This window comes from Leptodactylus fuscus, chromosome 5 (assembly GCF_031893055.1).
Source record: "Leptodactylus fuscus isolate aLepFus1 chromosome 5, aLepFus1.hap2, whole genome shotgun sequence".
Classification (NCBI taxonomy): Eukaryota; Metazoa; Chordata; class Amphibia; order Anura; family Leptodactylidae; genus Leptodactylus; species Leptodactylus fuscus.
In genome coordinates, this window is record NC_134269.1 from 170,186,603 (window position 1) to 170,202,854 (window position 16,252).

Below are 16,252 nucleotides of genomic sequence, written 5' to 3' on the forward strand. Positions count from 1 at the left end.
CCTTTTAATACAGCGTAGAGACAACCTTTTATCATCTGAAGGTAATGAAACAAGCAGGGCAGCCAATATGTGCATCTGTCAGAGAAAGAAGTGGAAATTACATATATAAATGCAGCCAGCTCCCAGATGTTCATGTCTAGCCTTTAAGCCATGTCAAATAAAAGCTTTAAAATGCTGTTTTCTATTTTTAGGACAACACCAGCCGTGATCTTTTGGCAGTGGATTAACCAGTCTTTTAATGCCATTGTTAACTACACAAATCGGAGTGGAGATGCTCCTATCACTGGAAGGTAGGCGGATGTCTAAAACATGGCTCCACGCCAGCAGCCTCAGCTCTCACTGCTTTATTACTGTGGCTCTAGAGGTTTGGAGTCCAGCCATGTGCAGGAATGAAATGAATGACCTTGTGTCAGGAACACATCAGGCTGAAAAGATTGTTGTCAAAGCCGGCAATTTATAGTGTCCGATAAGCATAGTGTTTTAGCATCCAGGGAGGACTTACATCTGTAAAAATATAGTCACCATTCTGAAAAATGACATTTATGGTGTAAATAACAAAGGCCTGTAGTAGGTGAAGGATTTTACATAAGAATCTGAGATTTCTTGAGGCCTAGTGAATGTCTTGTTTTATGTTACAAGAGAGATTTCTATTACCCGAAACGTGGGAATGTGTTTATCTAGTAAATCATTAGATCGCCTACATTTACTACCATGTGAAAGATCCATAGCAATACTCCACTATTACTGTTATGTAATAGGCAATTTTATGGGTATATTCACACGTAGTATGTTATGGGTATATTCACACGTAGTATGTTATGGGTATATTCGCATGTAGTATGTTATGGGTATATTCACACGTAGAATGTTATGCGTATATTCACACGTAGTATGTTATGGGTATATTCACACGTAGTATGCTATGGGTATACTCACACGTAGTATGCTATGGGTATATTCACACGTAGTATGTTATGGGTATATTCACACGTAGTATGGTATGGGTATATTCACACGTAGTATGTTATGGGTATATTCACACGTATTATGTTATGGGTATATTCACACGTAGTATGGTATGGGTATATTCACACGTAGTATGGTATGGGTATATTCACACGTAGTATGGTATGGGTATATTCACACGTAGTATGGTATGGGTATATTCACACGTAGTATGGTATGGGTATATTCACACGTAGTATGGTATGGGTATATTCACACGTAGTATGGTATGGGTATATTCACACGTAGTATGTTATGGGTATATTCACACGTAGTATGTTATGGGTATATTCACACGTAGTATGGTATGGGTATATTCACACGTAGTATGGTATGGGTATATTCACACGTAGTATGCTATGGGTATACTCACACGTAGTATGGTATGGGTATACTCACACGTAGTATGGTATGGGTATATTCACACGTAGTATGGTATGGGTATATTCACACGTAGTATGGTATGGGTATATTCACACGTAGTATGGTATGGGTATATTCACACGTAGTATGGTATGGGTATATTCACACGTAGTATGGTATGGGTATATTCACACGTAGTATGGTATGGGTATATTCACACGTAGTATGGTATGGGTATATTCACACGTAGTATGGTATGGGTATATTCACACGTAGTATGGTATGGGTATATTCACACGTAGTATGGTATGGGTATATTCACACGTAGTATGGTATGAGTATACCAGCATTTGCCCGCGACGTTATCCGCGTGTTGTTTTTGGCGACGACCTGCGTATATGTATGCAATTGGTGTTGGCGATGATCGGCCTGCGCCCGTGTCTTAGCTCTGCTACATTTCTTTATATGCCCAGTGTACGCAGGTGTGGGCCCCTCAACCCCCCATGTGGCCCACCCTCCCGAGGGCCCTCGGCTCCCCCCATCTCCCACCACCCTGATCTTCCACGTCACCGCCCACCCCACCCCAACTACCGCGGCAAAGGTTGAAGAGCATATTCCATCGCCGTAGTCACAGAGTATGTGCATCCGATACCCTTAGCGACTCGAGACACAGGCTGTATGTTCGCTAATGTGGCGACTTTCACTTACCCTCCATGTATCTCACGTTTCACTCCCTGCTGACAGAGGCGAAACACTACTTTCCTTGTCATCCTCACACACAGCTGGCACACCCGATACACTCCTCGGAGCCCGACACCAAGGCTGCATGTTCGCTCCAGTCGTGACTGATGCGACGCCATTTTCCTCAGCTTGCACACTGTGCTGTGTCAGCCTATATAGCGCCGCCCACACAATCGTGCGAACCTATCGGAGAACGGCTTGAGGACCTGTGATGATGTCATCACAGGTCCTTTAGCTTCTCGTGTACATAAATTTGGTTGTAGCGGTGGCGCAGTGCGGGCATTTATCTGCATAATAAGTAGCCTATGTTTAATTCCAGGTTCCAATCTATGTATGTGTCGAATTTCAGCCAAATCGGTTCAGCCGTTTTCGCCTGATTGAGGAATAAACATCCAAACACACAAACTTTCACATTTATAACATTAGTAGGATTCACACCTAGTATGTTATGGGATATGCAGAGGATTTTCTGCTACGGAATTGTGTGCAGAAAACATGGCACATATTACAGTACCAGCCTACCGCATGGGGTTTTTACTAAACCTTGTGTTAATAAGTTGACAGTGCGGAACAAGTTTTACAGAAATAACAATTCATCAATCCCAGTCCATGATATAGGAAAGTCTGCAGTAGGTTAATCCCATGTGGATACAATCCATCAATTTCTGAATTTCTTTTGCCTCCTGTCAAGAGAAGGTCGTGATCATAGTCCTGCCCTTTGGTGTCCTTTTTAGCACCTATGAGACTATATTACTAGGAGGGTATCCTAGGTGCTGTTGGTCATTATTTTGCATATGTCTTCACCAGTTTTTCCAGGGTTTTGCATTCACCATGAACTATATATTGTGTTTTCCTTTGTTCACCAGCATGATGTCCCTGAAACAGTGCTCATAGCCTTGCACAGCATATGGAATGGAATAACTGCAGTGTGTCCCTGCCTGTGGAGAGGTGTACATTGATAGTACTACTTCTTCTAACCATTTTCTAACACTGTCATTGCATTCTTAATATGCAGGTCCCTGCCATTAATATTGTGTGGTCAGTAATACAGTAGGTTCCCTACCTCCATGCATCCTTCATTACCGCTTACATCCCCCTGTAATATCTTACTGTACTATGGACATTACTTAGTATGGGAAATGCAATGGAAATTCCCCCAAAATGTAAATTATTCAAGAATTATAGGAAAAAATACATGTTATTATATAGTAAGTGTCTATCGTTGGTTGCTCTCCCATGTCATACATGGTACTGCAAAACTACGAGTCCCATGTAGTATGACTTGGGGCGACCATGTGTAATCTCAGGGAAATATGTAGTAGATTTTGTCTTGTGTTGTCAGCTTAAGAGCCACAAACAGAAGTTATTAAAACAAATAGCTTTTTGTGTAGGTCAATGAATTTTTCAGCAGATTTCCCCCCCCCCCCCCCCCACCAACGTTTTTCATAGGATTAAATATATACACTTGGATACCAGAAGTTATAGAGATGGACTGAGCCAGGAGCAGCTTTGCTCTTATTTCACTTAATAGGACCAGAGCTGTACCCCAAGGCCACCACTAAATATTATTTTTTTAAAAATAAGAATGTTGGAAATGGTTTCTTAGCCCCAACATGTTGCTCTCCAATGATAGCAAAACTCCAATTCCCAGCATTTTCTGATATCCTGTAGCTGTCAGGGCAAGCTGGGAATTGGAATTTAGCCACAGGTAGAAGATCACTGTACTAGACTGCATGCTATGGCTTTAGTATGGTTTTCATATACATCTCTATGCGCACATTGCTTCCACTGTTCACAGCTTTCTATGAAGTCATTGTAATCTATAGTGGTTAGGATCCACACAAGGAGTTCAGTGGGATGTTCTATTAAGTGAAGGACAGCTTTCTGTGCTCACTCATATGTGAAAGCTGCCAGTCTTTGAGTAAGATTTAAGTCATGTTATATCAATCTGTTCAGCTCCTTCTGCTCTGTAATAACCTGCTGTAGATAGAGCAGCATTGTTAGCGGACAGGTTCAGAGTCATAAACGTAAGATCTTCTAAATCCTTTCATACGTGTTTGTGTATTCTCTTCTGCCAGTAGGTATCAAAGGGATTCTACCACTAAAGCAACATTTTATCCAATTACCACATCGGAATACATCTCTTACCTTTAGACGTGGTCTTTGTGGCGCCGTTCCCTAGAAATACTGCTTTTAACCGGTATGCAAATGAGTTCTCCACAGCAATGAGGACGGGCCCCAGCGCTCAAACGGCGATGGAGCGTCCCGCACTGCTGCCTGAGAGCTCACTCCAGTGATACCTCCTTCTTCAGCTGCAACCCCGCCTCTTCTGTCTTCTTCTGTTCGTCCAACTTCCGACGCCTGCGCAGTACGCTCCTGTATTGAACTACTAGAGCGGCCACCCAAAAATCGCCGGCCGGTGGCCATTTTTGGGAGGCCGCTCTTGCTCTTGTAATTCAATACAGGAGCGTACTGTGCAGGCGTCGGAAGTTGGACCGAGACGGAAGACAGAAGAGACGGGGTTGCAGCTGAAGATGGAGGCAGCGCTGGAGAGAGTTCTCGGGCAGCAGTGGGGACGCTCCCATTGCCGTTTGAGCGCTGGGGTCCACCCTCATTGCTGTGTAGAACTCATTTTGCATACCGGTTAAAACCGTTATTTCTAAGGAATGGTGCTGTGGAGACCACGTCTAAAGGTAAGAGATAAATAGCCTTTCTTAAGGCTATTCCGACGTGGTAATTAGAAAAAATGTTGCTGTAGTGGTAGAATCCCTTTTAAGTGTTTGTTTGTTTTTTTTCTCAAACTTGCAATTTTCCAGACAGGTTCACTATGACCTTTCTTAGAGAGGATCTAACAGCATAGTATGGGGTCATGTCCACTGTTGTATGCCCAGCTATTGCCATTTGACTAAAAGCTTTTATCCTAGAAGATACTGGTAGTTATGTAGAAAATATAGACATCTAGGAATGTAAAAATATTCCTTAAAGGTTTTGTTTGTTTCCCAATTGCACATTCTAGCCATCCGCAGAGTCCTACATTGTCAGGCAGTCACTGGTTTTAACATAGTGCCTATACAATCTAAGTCTCACCTTCACTCTCATTATTGACATGTGTTGACATGGTTTCATGCTTTTTCTGTACATTTGCAAACCTTTTTACCTCTTGTTGTTTTAGCCAACTGGGAACAGCTTATGTTTCTGCCACCACAGGTGCTGTTGCCACAGCTCTAGGACTTAACGCACTAACCAAGGTACTTACCGTATGTCTATCTGCTTATGTTGTGCCTTGTGGTGCAGCCACGTGGAGTGGCCACGGGGAAAAATGGTGTGACCAATACAAATCAGCTTGAAAGCTGCAGGGTAACATGGTTTTCGGGTGCCCAGGGGCCACTTTGTGAGGCTGCACCATAAAATGACTCTACTAATAATCCATTTTATCACCACTCATGTAACTGTTCTCGTCCAGCAGGTGATGCCTAATACAGGTAACCTAAATATGGGTAGTGAAAACGGTTTCCCCAATATGCACAACCCTGGTCTAATGTGTAATTCTGGTTCTGGAAGAGTAGCAGACAGTACTGTCTTATAGAAAGGTGGATTGAAGTCTTCCTATGTTGCTTATAAAGCTTGTCATACATGTAGCACTTATTTACATGTTTATATACTGTAAGTGTACTCTACATACATCTGATGTGTAAGTAAGGCTTAGTTCACATCTGCGCTGGATGTCTGTCTGGCAATTACCATTAAACAGAACGAACACCCGATAGACGCCATTATAGTCACTTGGTTGGTGTGTGCCATTTTAGTCGCCTGTTTCTCCATTGCTCTTGTCCTCATATGGAACAGAAGAAAGGACACCTGCCACAGATGTGAAATAAGCCATATCTTACCAATGTTCCATTATATAGAATGAAATGGAGGACAGAGGGGCTATGACCTCACTGACTGAATATTGGGGTCTGACTAATGGCTAAAATAAAGTCATGATACAGAGACTTGTTCACGGTCACTGGTTGGTCAACATTTGGATCCCCCCCCAATTCAGCCAATCTCATTGTCTAGTGCAGTAAAATCACTTCCAGGTTCTCTTGGGGAAAAACAAATTCAGATTCTAATATTTAATAAAATTCAAGAATCCTGTCAATATAGATTCAGCAGTCATCTATACTTCATACTACAGGTTGCCACAGATTCTGATCTGACAGCAGAGAGATGGGGGTCCCTTTCTTTAGTCTTCTTGCAGGACCTGGGGGTTTGTACAGTACAGTCTGCTGTCTGTCTGTCCATTGTGTCAGTACATTTGTCCTACTGTATCTTGTGCTAAACGTCATAATCTCTTCTGGTTCCTTGTAGAATTGGGTGGTTTTGCTTATCGTGTGACAGCACACAGTTAGACTTATATAAACCATAAAGAAGAATAACTTAAATCTAATGTACATGTAATATAAATGTTCATTGCTTTTTCCTATTTTTGAAGATTTTTTTTTTTTTCCTACTCATGATGTACTGTACAGTATATTGGTTGATTTCACATCATATTGTATATATCAAAAGGGTTATGTTAAAGAAGTACAGGGGACTGGGATAACCTGTATAGCCGATTATATATCTGACAGTAGCCAGTAGTATCTCACTGACATTTTTGTGTATTTTTTTAGCATGTTTCGCCACTAATAGGAAGATTTGTTCCTTTTGCTGCTGTTGCTGCTGCTAACTGTATCAACATCCCGTTAATGAGACAACGGTAAGATGCATCATGACTTAAGGGGATATAGATACATATATAGATAGATATATCGTAAGACGTTTTTTGAAATGTCTCCAAAGGTACTTTGATAGCAAGGCCATATTGTCATTTTTGCACAAGAGACTCATACCTAGGATCAGCTTAGCAGGAAAAGGCATATATATGATCACTGCTGCTCACATCTAGGTCCCTCAGTGTGTGATACATCAAATAAAATATGCTTGAGATAAGACAGACCGACTTGGCTATGTACATACATATATAGGAAAGAATATACAACCATCAGAAAGAACACCCAAAATAAATATTAGAGTTATCACTTGACAAAGATTTATCCCTTAACCATGTGATAATACATGATCAGCGACGGCCCTCCGACTACTCCATTCAGAGTCTATAGGACTGACAGAGTTGCTGTCCTTTAACACAAATTCTGTAATGTTGCTTTGTTTCTTAACCAAATAGGAAATCCCATTAATTTTATTGCTGTTGTATATCTGTCAGTTACAATCACTCGGCAGTCATGTATACGATCCATGAGCTGTATATAGCCGACTGATAGACTCTGCAAAGCTGTTTACTAATTGGAAACAGCGGCGTAAAAGTGAATATAATATAAGGTATGACGTAACTCAAGATCAATACCAGATAATAGAAAGTGTTCATATTGACCATTCATTGTGCTTGATAATATAAGAGAGTGGTGAAAGAGTATTTCAAGCACATTAAAGGGGTGTTCATATTTCTATTTTTATTTTTTAATAGTGCTTCTGTGGGGACCATAAACATAAAAAAACTTTACTCGCCTCTCCCAGGGCCTTTGTTTCCAGCAGTAGTAGGTCCGGTCTGCGGAATACAAGTCCCCCAGTTGAATGTTCCGGTGACTACTGCAGCCAATCACAGGGCCCCTAGCAATAAAGGGACATCAGCCAAGGGACCTGTATACACATGACCGGAGCGGTCATAGCTGGTGTCAGAGGGTCAGGGAGAGGTGAAAAAAGCTTTTTTTTTTTTTTTTTTTTTTAAGATGTTAATAGAGCACTCAGCAGCCCCATTTAAGGGTGCATTCACACGGAGTAACGTGCCGCGTGACCTGGCACGTATACGCCGTGTGAGATTTTGCGGGCCGTATACGCTCCTATTGATTTCAATGGGAGCGTGGATCGTAAACGCTGCGTTATTTTGCAGCCGTGATTTTGCGGCCGCAAAATAACGCAGCGTTTACGATCCACGCTCCCATTGAAATCAATGGGAGCGTATACGGCCCGCAAAATCTCACACGGCGTATACGTGCCAGGTCACGCGGCACGTTACTCCGTGTGAATGGGCCCTTATATTAAAAATATAAGTCAGAACACCCCTATAAATCTAGCAGATTAGAAAAAAGGCTGTTTTTGTTTTTTTGGTTTTTTTATTTCTTAAATTGGTAATGCAGCTTAACTGTCCCTGTAATCCAGATTTGTGGTGTTACTTACTGAACCGACAGCACAAGTGTGAACATACAGTAGCTGACCATATCAATTAACATATTTCTTCTTATACATAACAGGGAATTGAAATATGGCATTCCCGTCACAGATGAGAATGGAAATCGGATCGGAGAATCTGCCAATGCTGCTAAACAAGCCATCACTCAGGTGGTCATCTCTAGGATCCTTATGGCTGCTCCAGGCATGGGTACGTATTTCATGAACTGGTTAATATTCTGTTTTCTGGCTCACACATAGGAAGGAGTAGCTAAATAGTAGTAATGTAATACCAGTATTATGTGCTGAGTGCATGTAGGGGGTGGGCAGAGATGTAGCCTGCATGGAATTGCTTCAGTCAGTGGTCATAGAGGGGGCATTGTTTTGACAACTTTTGAAAAGCTCGGTAACAAGTTGTTACTGTCTGCGGGGTCATGGATCTGTAGTGTACAGAGCACATTCTGCGCTGGGACATCAAAGTGAAGTGATCCCCTAGTTTGATACATGACCCTACTAGGCCTATTTTGCTTTCAATAAAAAAATGTAATATAACAGGATACAGAAACATAACTAAAGTCTTGTGGGCCCCGGTGCAAACTTTGACCCGAGAACTCCTACCCCCTCTTTACAGAATATACTTGATCGCAACAGTTATTGGTACTACAGCAGTATGTCAGATACTTGAAGGGATAAAACTATGGTTCCCTCAACTGCGGTTATGAAGAATACAGTGAGTGAGCAGCGCCTGTAATGTAAACAATACTGGGAGCTGCTTGCTTCGGGAAAAAGGTGCTCTGCAGGTTCCGAATAGTCTGAAAGATCAGTGGGAGTCCACCACCCAGGATCCCTGCTGATCAGCTGTTTGAAGGGACCGTGGTGCTTTTGCAAGCACCGTAACCCCATCACTATTTACATTGAGCAGTATCTATTTTATAGTGACTATGCAGTGGAAGTACAGCCTGTAATAATAGTGTGTGGCTACTATAAAACAGATGGGTGTGATGTAAATAGTGAAGGGGACCCACACAGTATAATATTCTCCCCAGAGGCCCCATACAGTTTATTGTTCCATATTGGCTCCACACAGTATAATATGCTCTCCACAGTGAGCCCACACAGTGTTATATTCCACAGTGGCCCAACACAGTATACAACTCTCTCCTTTCAGCATACTCTTCGGGCTTCTATGTCCTGTGACTGACATCATGCTCCCCGGGGGTCACTGCTGCCTGTGATTGGGCTTCAGCAGTCACGTGAAGCATACTGACATCATTTTGGAGGCGCACCACAGACCTCAGCAGTGACCCCTGGGGAGAGTGATATAAGGCGCAAACTGGAAGTGTCTCGAGGATGATACTGGGGACCATGGGAAGCCCAGCAGAGGTGAATATAAGTGTTTGATATTTTTACTTATATACCCTGGGTAGGCTTCTGTTGGAAAGTGACGCCGCAACATGTACATACGTCACATGAGGTTGGGTCTCTTATCATTAGTGCAATGTATAGGGGATATATCATAGTTCTGCGGGGAATAAGCCATCTCCAGCTAGCTGCAAACCCCATACCTCTACGGGCATGCCCTTCAACTATGATCATTATTCCACTGACAGTATAGTATTGATGTAATGTCACTTACTAATAGTTTTAGTTACGTAGTTTTGATGTAAAAATTTTCAGAAAAGAGAAAGGAATGGTTTTTCCTTCAATTGTTTTTCCTTATTTCCAGCAATTCCACCATTTATAATGAACAGTTTGGAGAAGAAAGCTTTTCTCAAGGTATATCACCATTTTGTTATTCTGTTTATTAGTCATTTTACACCAAATCAGATCTTTGTCTGACGCGTTTGCTCTTATTTTTGTGTTTAGCGTTTTCCATGGATGAGCGCACCTATACAAGTAGGATTAGTGGGATTCTGGTAAGTGTTTGTGGTATACTGATCTTTGCATATAGGTATCTCTTGTATTGGGGAATGGGACGGGGTGGAAGCAACAAAAATCCGAGCAATCTATAAGATATTTTTCCTTCGTATGCTCATTAAATCTTGAGTATTCCCATTATATAACTGATAAATGTATTCTTCTTTTTAGCTTGGTATTTGCAACGCCTCTTTGCTGTGCATTATTTCCCCAGAACAGGTAAGAGTTATTATAAACACAGTCTTCCATTGTTTTGGAATTCAATATGAAATATGGCGATCTCAGAGGGCTGTAATGTAGCTGTATTATATGTTTAGTAATATGGCCATAAGTCATATCTGAGCTATAGATCTGATATCTAAACTACCAGTATTATAAGGATCAATAATGCTGTAAGTTTGAGCTATGCGACTTGTGATTGGGGTGGGATTTTCGTCTGTTATACGTTATATTACAGCCGTCTGAATTAGCTCATTTAGCTCATCAACATGAATGCTAATTTACCCATTACTAACGCTGTGCTCACACTGCAGCCAAGGCTGTGTCTGTAGGCCTGGCAGATTTGATGGGAAGAATGACATGTTCTGGCAAACCCATTAAGCTGCCAATGAACTAGAGCTTAGATGACAACTGTTTTTTCAACTCCATCCCAAACTTGTTTTTTAAAGGAGACTCTCCTGCAGAAAGAAATGATTGGGCATATTGAAATTCAGTATGTCCAGTCCTTCTTTCTCATGAGCCACAATACACAGTAAATTATCAGCTTCCTGCCAAAAGGTTTACACAAGTTTTACGTTTTGCCAAATTTGTTTCCTGTAAATCATATGTGTGTTAATAATTGCCCAAATTTTACAAAGCGTTGGATAATTACACTGGGTAGTGTAATAGAGTATATTACAAAACCCTATCCAGATATATGTGTTAGCTTTCTTTGGACGCCATTGTAAAAAGTAGATGGGGGGGGGGGAGCTCAGGTAACTGATTTAGAGGGATTCTACCATTAAAAAACTTTTTTTTTTCTAGGTAACACGTCGGAATAGCCTTTAGAAAGGCTATTCGTCTCCTACCTTTGGAAGTGATCGCCGCCGTGCTGTTCGTTCGAAATACCGGTTTGTACCGGTATGCTAATTAGTTCTCTCGCAGCGATGGGGGCGTCCCCATTGCTGCTCGAAAACCGCCTCCAGCGCCGCTTGTCTTCTTCTGTATCCCCCTTCCTTCTTCGGCTGGACGTCGGACGCCTCCGCAGTAGGGCTCTGTTCTCGCCAAACAGAGCATACTGCGCAGGCGTCCGACGTCAAGCCAAAGAAGGAAGGGAGGATGCAGAAGAATACAGGCGGTGCTGGAGGCGGTTTTCGAGCAGCAATGGGGACGCCCCCATCGCTGCGAGAGAACTAATTAGCATACCAGTACAAACCGGTATTTTGAACGAACGGCGATCACTTCCAAAGGTAGGAAACGAATAGCCTTTCTAAAGGCTATTCCGACGTGTTACCTAGAAAAAAAAAGTTTTTTAATGGTAGAATCCCTTTAAGCTATGGCCCCTGACACAACAGCGGCTTTTTTATTTTGCAGATTTTGAGCCAAACACCTGAGTGCCTACAAAAGGAATGAGAAGTGTAAAGGAAACACGTACACTTCTCCCTTCTGTCAAGGCTAATCCTGGCTTTGGCTAAAAAAAAACGCAGCAAAATCTGCAACAACAACAAAAAAAACAAACAAAAAACTGCTTTTCTTCAACATTGAGCCTAAACCTTAGGCAAACGCCCCACGTTACGGAACAACAGCTTTTTTTTTTTTGTGGGTTTTTGAACCAAAGCCAGGAGTGGATTGAGCAAAAGTTAGCAATATAAGTTTTGCCTGGATATTTCCCATTCCTTTTATAGTCATTCTAGGCTTTGACTCAAAAAAAAAAAAAAAACGCAACAAAATCTGCAACAAAAAAAGCAGCTTTTCTGCAACATGGGGCCTTATCCTTACTGAAAGTTTTGCTGTACTCTGAACATCTTTCCTTTCTCAGTATGTGGTGGTCTTTTCTGTTCTTGAACTGAAGGCATATTTGTAGAACAGAGCATTGCGCACACACAAGGGTTTTGTGTTTTATAGTAAGAAACAGTTGGTCAGGTACATGTGGATTTTTTTTCCATGTTTTACCCCTGTTATGCTACAGTCACTCCTGCGCTCGTGTTTCCTTTCTATGGGTTCGCTTGAGGACCAGAAAAATGAAAAGTCTATTTGTTTAAAAAGTGGTTACTCACAGACATCATAGGCTATAATGTGGTCTGACGCGTTTCCATCCAAAAAAATGCAGAGAGAGAAGTCCTGCTTGCATTTTTCAAACTGAATGAGCTACGGACTCCTTGAACGTAAACCAAGCACTTGTGTGAACTAGAGATGAGCGAACACTATTTGAAACAGCTGTTTCGAATAGCACGCGCCCATAGAAATGAATGGACATAGCCGGCACGCGAATAGTGTTCGCTCATCTCTAGTGTGAACCTAGCCTTATAAAGCAGAAAGCAAGTAAATAATATACCGTATATACTCAAGTATAAGCCGACCCGAATATAAGCCCCTAATTTTACCACAAAAAACTGGGAAAACTTATTGACTCGAGTATAAGCCGAAGGGGAGAAATGCAGCAGCTACTAGAAAATTTCAAAAATTAAAATGTTCAGAGCTTTTGGGTGCAGTAGTTGCTGGGAAAGGGGAGGGGGTGTTTTGGTTGTCTGTCTGCCCCTTCCCTGAGCTTGAGGACTGAGGTTTTCCCCCCCCACTTGGAATTCAGCCTGGCTGAATATAGGGTATCTGCAGTGCTCCTATTAACCCCTTCCCGATGGAATAGGAGCACTGCAGATCCCCTATATTCAGTAGCCCGGGCACTTTCAGACACAGGGATACCTAATGTGTATGTGTGTCACAGTCCTTTTCTACTTTTATATGTATTCTAGAGAAAGGAGGGATTTAGAACTTTTATTTATTTTATTATTATTATTATATTTTTTAAAGCATCTTTTTTTTCACCATTTTATGGGAGATTCTATACATTACTATTGCGGCTGGTCATAGAACCCCCCCTAAAATAAATAAATAAATACAAAATAAGTTAAATATTTTATATTACTCGAGTATAAGCTGAGAGGGGCTTTTTCAGCACAAAAACTGTGCTGAAAAACTCAGCTTATACTCGAGTATATACGGTACTGTCTATAGAATTAGCCTCTGAAAGGTGAATGTACATTTCTAACACATTGAACTTCAACTTGGGAAATAATTAGCAAAATATTGTAAGCAGTTATAGAACTATGTGAAACTTGTAAGCATTTTACTACCCTGTATAGCAGCACACCTTGTATAACGGTTTATTGTGAGAGAAATGAGACAAACAACCCCCCTTCCCTCAAGGGCACACCTTTATGGTACTCCCCCACTTTTTTTTTCACCATAGTTTTTTTTTCCATTCGCAGTTTTTGTTCCAGCATTTTGTTGCACCATTAAGCTAACGTTGTTATCATTATGTGTCTCAGAGAGTCTCAAAGGTTACACTTACCTTGTTGGTTAATAATTTTTTCTCTTTTACTTAGCTCGATGTCTGTGTCCCGACTGGAGCCTGAACTGCAAGCACAAATTAAAGAGAACAGTCCGGGTCTAGAGAGAGTCTACTTCAATAAAGGATTATAATCCTGACCAGACAATAATCCTACAACCCTCAAGGCCATGCGTGTTCAGAAAGTGTATGTTGTTGAAAGAAAGCAAGTCCTTAACCCTTTTCAAGATAGACACAAAGTATTTTTTATAGGTTTAAGAAAAAAAATGCTGGTTTTATTTTTAAATGATTATTATTTGACCATACAATAGAAAACATTTTATGATTTTTACAGTTTATCGGGGTATATATCTCAAATAATATTTATGAAGATGACAATAACTTATTAGAAAGAACTGGGAACCGACCACAAAGGAAAGCAGTGTTGAAATAAATGAAAATAATTCTTCTTTTCTGTTGGACATATGATGTCAAAAAAGCTTTCTAGGTTATTTTTTGGTATTTCATCTCAGTCATCTTCACTTCAATGTGAGCAAGTATAGTGCCCCATCCATACAGGGGAATCTGGGCCTTAAAATCTGGTTCATACATCAGATTACCCAACCAGGACTCCTTCCATTATAGTGTCCCGTATCTAGAGTATAAACTGGGGGGTGGGGTACCGAGCGCATGACCATACTTCGATTTGGAATGGCTCTGGAGTGTTGGATAGTGAGTGGGGAGGTATTCAGCAGCTGTGGCTCTTAACGTCCACAGGGGACGAGGTGACAGATGCAAGACTAATACGCGGTGCCCTACATATTGGTCTTGCATCCGTATATAGAGTATAGCACAGAGATGCCAGGACATGGAGGGACTCCTAACATCATAGGATACAAGGAGTCCTGGTCTCCTAAATGGGTTCAAAGTGGGAAACCCAGTCGGTACATGGACCATATTTTCCGTGCCCAGATTCCCACGTGTACATGGAGCCTAGGTTTGAAGGTTTGTTTTAGTTACCAATGACAGCAGTTACCCATGAAATACTGCACATATCCATACATTGTTTATAGAATTTGCTCACCGCAAACTGTGACTGACCTGCCAACAAAACAGCTCAACATGTCTATATTTGCCTTCTAAATATGGTTTAATGCACATAGTTCTGATATAAATAGCCAAATGGGAATCATCCTGATTGCCAAAGTGACTTACCTGTGACCGAACTAGGAATCATCAACCTGACTGCCAAAAGTCACTTACCTGTGACCATACTGGGAATCATCAACCTGACTGCCAAAGGTCACTTACCTGTGACCATACTGGGAGTCCTCAACCTGACTGCCAAAGGTAACTTACCTGTGACCGAACTAGAAATCATCAATGTGACTGCCAAAGGTCACTTACCTGTGACCATACTGGGAATCATCAACCTGACTGCCAAAGGTCACTTACCTGTGACCCTTATCTCTATAAACCACTAAGTGCACAAATTTCAAAGTTTGCCATAACCATTAATATGATACAACATTCCAATATATTCCTAATAAAAGTACCATATGACTGTTCAATTCAACTGTACAATTCTCCATAGATCCAACTGAGATTGAATGGTGCGACACTTCATATGCACCACTATCTCTCCATTAAAATGGGGACCTGTCCTTCCTTTTTGATGATTGATTGATGGAGCCCCATCAGTCAGACATTTATCATGTACCCTGCGGAGAGATAAATACTTGTTAATGTGGAATAACCCTTTTAAGTCAAAGCACCACATCTCTTTACTAAATTCCATCAAAATGTGATCAGGATGCCAATAACCCTTGACTAAACCTGTGAAGGGTTTGACATATATTTAATACCCTATGATAAAGGAGCAGAGCAGAATATTTATTGTCTGTACCTTTAGTGCCTAAAATTTCAGTCCCCGATGTGCTCTTTTCTTTTCTTCCCTGCCTCTGCTATTACACATTTGTGATGTATTTTCATATACAAGTCATCTGTGTGCAGAGTTTTAGTAGAAATGTCTTCAGTTTTTATAGATACTTCAAAATATGTTTTTTATCATTTTTTTTTTTTTTTGTATTATTTTTATGCAGCCTTTTATTGAAGTATCAAATCACAAGAATAGTTTAGTAAACGTACTTTCCGAAGCAAATACCCCTTATACCCCAGGCAATATTCTTTTACAAGAGTTGCGGGTGCGACATTTATTCAGCAACTATTTTGATGTAAAGTAGTACATAGACTTATTATATACGTAGTATTCTTAATGTAAATGGGACCAAACTCAAAGAGAAGCTGTACTAGGGCATATCATGTCCGGACTACAAAGGGATAACCAGGGTCTATATGGCCTTTCGGTTCTGTTGTTGTAGTTGTCTTGGTCCGCAAGTATTTCAATTGCATAGGGTTAAACAGTCTGGACACAATAGGTTCTTAAAAATCTAACCAAACCCCAAGGACAGGTTAAAGCATATACTGAAC

At 41.1% G+C, this 16,252-nt stretch overlaps 1 protein-coding gene across 1 annotated transcript in view; it reads left to right on the top strand.

Moving 5' to 3' along the window:
- SFXN1 (sideroflexin 1) overlaps positions 1–14,431 on the top strand; it is a 30,346-nt gene extending 15,915 nt beyond the window's left edge. The window contains exons 4-11 of the mRNA XM_075274716.1: positions 192–290; positions 5,282–5,357; positions 6,768–6,853; positions 8,406–8,533; positions 10,049–10,098; positions 10,189–10,238; positions 10,411–10,458; positions 13,821–14,431. Of these exons, the coding sequence (XP_075130817.1) occupies positions 192–290; positions 5,282–5,357; positions 6,768–6,853; positions 8,406–8,533; positions 10,049–10,098; positions 10,189–10,238; positions 10,411–10,458; positions 13,821–13,917 (634 nt within the window). The 3' untranslated portion in view covers positions 13,918–14,431. The remainder of the gene's footprint in view (positions 1–191; positions 291–5,281; positions 5,358–6,767; positions 6,854–8,405; positions 8,534–10,048; positions 10,099–10,188; positions 10,239–10,410; positions 10,459–13,820) is intronic.
- Positions 14,432–16,252: the final 1,821 nt, after the last annotated feature.